Below are 6,744 nucleotides of genomic sequence, written 5' to 3'. Positions count from 1 at the left end.
ATATGTAATGATCAGCATTCAATAATTTGCCTAATTTCTGTGGTCACTCTTGGAGTTGGCTTGTTTTTTGCATTATAAGCTGCTAAGATACAAGGACTTAAGTATTTAAATCTCCCCGTCTTGGTTGTTTGAAGACTTACTTTTCATAACCTTTTTGTTTGCTTTACTAATTGGATGACCTAGCACTTGGTTCGGCCATATTTACAATGAATTATTCTTAATGAATTGTTTCCTTGTCTAATGACCTTCTGATCTCTATACATGAGTTCTGAGATCTATTCTGTCAGACCTGAAAACAGGCATTTGAGCTGGTTGTTTTTGCTTCATAGGTTGGTGTCTTTTTACTGATGCTACTTTTTGAATGTCTTTATTGAGATGTGGTTCTTGGAGACAACATATAGTTGAGGCTTGTTTTTTTTTTAGCCCATTTAAATAATCTGCATATTTTAGTAAGTAGTCCTTGCAAATACGGCATGAGAACTCTGTTCTGTAGGATGATAATTGGATGCTTTGTGCCATAAATTCAATGCCAGCATTAATAATTTCTCTTGGGAGCTGGAGAGAGAGAGCTCAGTGGTTAAGAATGCTTCTTTTCTTGACCTTGCAAAGGGCCCATGCTTGGTTCCCAGAACCTACATAGGGTAGCTCATAATTACCTTTAACTCCAACTCCAGGGACTATGACACCTCTGGCCTCTGCAAGCATTTGTATTTATGTGCACATATATACCGATGCACACTTACACATTCTAAAATGATTTTTAAAAACCTTTAAAAAATATTTTTTTTATATTTTCTTCATGTTCAAAATTTCCTGATATAGCTTAGCCATTTTTAAAGAAAGTTATTCAACACTGCCTTCTTTAAATTTATTATACTTCATTTCCACCTAAAATATCACTTAAATTTTATTTATTAAAAATTTCCACTTCCTCCCATCCTCCCATTTCCCTCCTACTCTCCCCACTCTCCCTCCCTCTCCAGTCCTAAGAGAAGTCAGGATGCCCTGCCCTGTGGGAAGTCCAAGGCCCTCCCCCCTCCATCCGGGTCTAGGAAGGTGTGCATCCAAACAGACTAGGCTCCCAAAAAGCCAGTACATGCAGTAGAATCAGATTACAATTTAATTACATTTCTTCTCTTTCTTTCCTCCCTCCAAACCTTCCTATATATCCTTTCCCGCTCTCCTTTATATTCATGAGCTGTTTACTTACTAATTGTTTTAACTTGCACATATAGGTGTACAAACATGTACATTCCTGAATATAATCTGTTCTGTACATAAAGCGCTACTTGTATGTATGTTTTAAGGACTGACCATTTGGTATTGGATAACCAGTTGGTTTGCTCTTCCATGGGGAAGGCTATCTCTCCCACTCCCAATTTCTCAGTTCTGTTATTCTTTATGGAAAAGCCTCCTGGGCTTTTTCCCACCCAGTTTGCCCTGTTCATTGTGCCATCCTGTTTGGCTCATGTCTGAGGGCAGTCATGTTGGTGAAACTTTACACATTCTTTTTCTTTTAGTAGGACTAAATGTGAGTTCTAATATTTACAAAGTTTTAGTTTCTAACTTTACAATACAAAAGCATTTTCATTGGCATTAAGGTAATTCATAAAAATCCTATCTCTATATTATAAATTGAAATATTTTCAGTTTTGTAGATTTGATACACTATCATGTTTTCTTTATGGCAAGTAAAAGTTATACACAGTGTACAACATGAGTTTTGATTTATGTCTGCAGTGTAGAATTACCATGTCAAGGTTTTGAATACATGTTTAGCATCACAAACTATTTTTGGTGTGGCAAAACACTAAAAATCCACTCTTTACAATTTATAAAAGTCTAGAATATAGCAATCTGTAAGTATAGAATACAGTTTTATTAATTATAGTTACCGTTATATATAATAGATCTCCTGGTTTTCGCTCTCCTAACTCCCATTTTACTTCCTTTGAACTCCCATCCCTTAGCATCTGGTAACCATGGTTTTGTTCTCTATTCCCTGAGTTCAGTTCTCTCAAATTGTGCACGTGAGTAAGCACTCTCAGGGCTTCTCTCGGTTAACCCACCCAGGTTATCCATGGCCCAACGTAGGCTTCCCTTCTGTCTCTAAAGCAGTCCAGTTATATATGTACATTTTCCCCTATCAGTCCATTGATGGACAAATAGACCAATGATTAATCAAATAGTCAAATCCTTAATCATAATCACCAAGATGGAAAGAGGAAGCAAAATAACAATAGATGGATCTTAAAAAAATCATTCTGTATACCATGGGAGAAAACAAAAAAGCAAACAAACACAACCCGCAGGTGATCTGCAACATGGAAGGTGGATCTAAATGTATCATTTCAAAGTTGTTACAAACTGAAAAAATGGACATTTAAAATATTTATTAAAAGTAGGGATATCTCCCTGGGAGGGTCTGCTCTTTTCTGAAGGGAATTAGGGGGACAGTGGATCTGGGGGAGAGCGGAGGCTGAGGAGAGGAACTGGGAAGAAAGGAGGGAGAGGAGGCTGTAGTCTGGATGTATTGTATGAGAGAATTAAAAAAAAACTGGGTACCTCTCTTCTTCCATGTCTCATACCACAGGTTTTGAGCCTGTCAAATACTGGAAGCTTGGGCTAGAGACTGCTGACCAGAGATTCTTGAGCCAGAGACACAGCTGACCAGAGATGTCTGAGCCAGACACTGCTGACCAAGGATGCTTGAGCCAGAGACACACCTGTTGAAAGATGTCTGAGCCCGAGAGACTGCTGACCAGAGATGTTTGAGCTTCAAGGACTTGCTTCAAAGGTGGGTTGAGTGTCAGCACAGGTAATCTAGGAGCAGGAGTCCTGTGCACTCAGGAACCTTCCATGTGGTGAGGGGAGAATCAGATCTACCCATGTATATTCCCTAAGTTTCCTAGTAGTATGATTATTCTTCATTATTTGAGCATAAAGATTAAAGGCACTAAATTAGTCCACTAAAAAGGCTAGATTGCATAGTCATTTATTTATAAAATTTCAAAATATTAAAGGGATAGAATAATGTCCTTTCAAGCATTAAAATGAGATCAAATGCAAGACATTAAGCTAGGAATGTCACTTATAAATATGACTTATTAAAAGTAGAGTTAATCTATAAAGTAATCCAGAAGGGAATGATGCCAAGCAAGATGTGACTGGGATAATTTATTGATCACCTTGAATAAGTCATCTGAATGCCTGTGGATGATGACTGCTACATTAAGTATTTTATCTTGGTCAGATTTAATTTATGTAGTAATAAGGGCGGCGGGGCTGCGTCCCCAACACCCCAGCAGCCTGCACGGCTAGCTTTACCTGAAATAATTACACGGACACTGTATTCTTTTAATCACTGCTTGGCCCTTTAGCTCTAGCCCTTACTGGCTAATTCTGATATCCCGATCAACCCATCTCTAATAATCTGTGAGCACTGGTCTTACCAGGAAGATTCTAGCCTAAGTCCATCCTGGGTCGGAGCTGGGGCATGGCATCTCTCTGAGGCGTCTGCTCCGGAGAGGAGAGCTGTGGAGTCTGAGCTCACTTCCTCTTCCTCCTAGTGTTCTGTTCTCCACCTATCTTCTAACCAATGAAATGGGCCAAGGCAGTTCCTTTATTAGCCAATGACCTTCCTCCATCAAATTTACATGAGTATTTTTGAGCACTCATGAGGTTTACCAGCACACGAATGACCAGACTTGTCCTTTGTGTGTTTTGTCTGGAGTAACATGAACAAACTGCCACACAACCACAGAGCCGCTGAGTTTAAAGAGATCACAGCAAACTTGGCAGTGACTACAACATTTTAGAGAAATGAAGATTAATAGAAATACCATTGTCTTTGGAGGATAGGTTTATAGAAAAATGGTATTTATAACCACTTCAAAGTTAGTACCTGCACTTTAGGATAGTAACAACTAGACTTAATTCATACCACTACTCATTTAATACACACTGTATATATACATATGGATGTATATATACACACATTTAATACACACACATAAATTTAAAAGGCAGAATGAGGGGCTCGAGAGAAGACTCAGTGTTTAGGAGCACTTGTTGCTCTTCTGAAGGACTCAGGTTCAGTTCCCATGTCCCACACCACACAGCTCACAGGGCCTGTAATTCCAGCTCCGGGGATCCATTTCTTTCTTTTGGACTTCATGAGCAGGGGCACCCATGTGAGCATACACAGCCTCATATACACAAATAATTAAAAAATTAGAACAAGTGGTCTAGTTAATATGAAAAGTACCCTTAGCTCATCATTTCTGTGAAGTGATCAGTGTATCTGTGGTCTTTCCCTTAGTCCAACGTTTCATGCTCTAACATTAGTGAGCTCCTACAAAGCTAAGTCATGAGAGATCTAGAATGAATTCTTCAATTATAAAATGACTACCAACTATAGCTGAAGTTTTTCTTTGGTAATGCTGATACGTTGAATGTGTTTAATGGTGATTTTCTTGACAGGTTTAACACAGCCCACCCTGGGCAGTTGTATTAGTTTTTTCTAGTTCCAAGCTGTTTCTATTGTCACACGCAGAATGAATGTTGGCATCCCATTATTTGCTTCTAAATCCTCGTAGAAGAGGATTGATTGTAAGTGGTGAGAGACGAGTGTGCTTTATTATTATCAGGTAATGAAAGAAGTAGGCAAAACACCTGAAAGTGTTGCATGAGCTCAATACACATCCATTTATTAATGCATATGCCAGAGATTGCATCATACGAGGCATTTGGAAAAGTCATTAACAAAGCAGTCGCCTAAGATTTGAACACAAATTAGCCAGTCTCCCCAGCCTGCGTGTTTCCAGACCCAGCAGCAGAATGGTTGAGGGGGGTGACACTAGTCACTTCTGCTCCTCACATACTGGACCAGAGTGTTTATATAACACAGTCAACGTAACAGTGTCTTGTTCCTGCACGTGTTGGGAGTCCACTCACAGCTGTGGCTGTCAGTGACAATGAAAAAGGATGTTCTGCAGCCAAATATTCAGATACAGACACTGGAAAGGCAAATCATAAAAATCCAGACAATGCATGTATTCGTAACCAAGTTGCATTTGGGGGCATATAAAGAACACGAATTACAAAATCATGAGCAATTTACTTTGAGTTTATTTTACATTTTTGTCTCCTAAATATATATGAAGATGTGACTTTTGGTTTCTCTGCAATATATAGTAATGCTGCATTCAACATAAACCATTGAATATTTTTAAAAGAAATATCTTGTTGTAGAGTTAAGTAGTCATAAATGCATTAGTGTTTTTCTGGCCAACAAGTTACATATCACAGTAAATTTAGACAAACTGTCTTTGCAGTCCATGACTTTCCAAAGAATGGAATCGGGTAAAGCTGAGACATTCTGCTCCATGGCAAATGCATCAGGTTACCACTCCCTCCTTTCCTTTTTATTTTTAAATTACCAATGTGATGTGGGGAGTGCCTTGGCAGTTTTAAAGAACACAGTTTCATCAATATTATCAAACATTAACAAACTAGTTAGCATTGCTTTGTTTAAGTTTGCTTCGAAAGCATTTCTTCACAGTGATATTTTAGAAAGGTTGGGAAGTGGTCAGCATAAAATATTTCCCACCTTTTCTATTGTAATTTGTATGCAAAAGTCATCACAATATATCTGCAACTATAAAATTACAAACTTTCTAGAAGTTGCTGCGTTTCTAGGTGTGGTAGAAAACCGGAGCTGCAGGGTGGCTACAGTCGGGTGAGGTTAAACCAAACAGAAGGGAAGTCATAGGAGCTGTCTGATAGGTCACTCTAAAGAGATCTAACAAAGACAACCAATGAATAAACTCAAGACAGTTTTTAGTTTGCTTCATGGTGGAGAAACTGGTTATGAGAAGAATATTGTAAAAGGTAGTCTCGATAGTTCACTTTACATCATAATTTTGGCACTTCATGGAACATTGATTTCTCAAAGACCAGAATTGGTATAAAAGTTTTTCACATACCTTGTAGACATTATGGTTGATTAGTGGCAAACATCAAAACGCAGTGAATTTAAACATTCCCGTGTGTTTTCACATGCATGGAAGGGTCAAACAGTGGGAGTATGTGGATTCTCAAAGGCGGTATTTTGAAGTATTTGTCTCAGGCACTCTCTTCAGTAGACCTTGTTTCAGATTTAAGCCTCACAAACTCTTTAGCGACATCGTCGCTGGTCCTCTGAGAGAGTATTCTAAGAATGGTCAAGCCAGTTTCATCCATAGAGAGGTTTTTCAGAAGAGGGTACCACGCTCCGTAGCTCCCTTTCTCGGCGATGTTCTGTAACTGAATGACTGTCATCCCAATTATTCGATCTTCCCGGGCAAAGCAGTAATCCTTAACTGAGAGGTGAAGTTCATAGGCTCCTGGACGGTTCTCACTTCCCAGAATGCTGTATGAATTAAAGACACAAAATGATTTAAAGGTATGAAATGAGCCAAACTTTTACTCATGGTGCTTGGTGTCAAACCCATGTCTTGAGATGCCTGTATCTGATTGCTGCATTGATGGTGAGTATATCAATAGGGGTGGGAAGTAATATATGTTACATTTAGTTATTAGATACATTTAGTTATTAGATTGATAACTAGTTATTAGTTATTAGCTCTGGATTGATAATGGGTAATAGACCTGGGTAAGGGATACTGTTGGGAGAATTTGTCAGAAACTAAGAATCTTCTGACTCCCAGTGAAAATTTTCTTTCAAGGAGCCTTAACTCAGAA

General features: G+C 38.6%; 1 protein-coding gene across 6 annotated transcripts in view; it reads right to left on the bottom strand.

Moving 5' to 3' along the window:
* Window positions 1-4,681: 4,681 nt before the first annotated feature.
* Unc13c (unc-13 homolog C) overlaps window positions 4,682-6,744 on the bottom strand; it is a 453,039-nt gene continuing 450,976 nt past the window's right edge. For all 6 annotated transcript variants that reach the window (XM_075965264.1, XM_075965261.1, XM_075965265.1 and 3 more), the window contains one exon: window positions 4,682-6,412. In XM_075965264.1, coding sequence (XP_075821379.1) covers window positions 6,127-6,412 — 286 coding nt within the window. In that variant the 3' untranslated portion in view covers window positions 4,682-6,126. The remainder of the gene's footprint in view (window positions 6,413-6,744) is intronic.

This window comes from Microtus pennsylvanicus, chromosome 3 (genome assembly GCF_037038515.1).
Source record: "Microtus pennsylvanicus isolate mMicPen1 chromosome 3, mMicPen1.hap1, whole genome shotgun sequence".
NCBI classification, from domain to species: Eukaryota; Metazoa; Chordata; class Mammalia; order Rodentia; family Cricetidae; genus Microtus; species Microtus pennsylvanicus.
The sequence above is the reverse complement of the archived record's forward strand: the minus strand, read 5'-3'. Positions and strand labels throughout refer to the sequence as shown.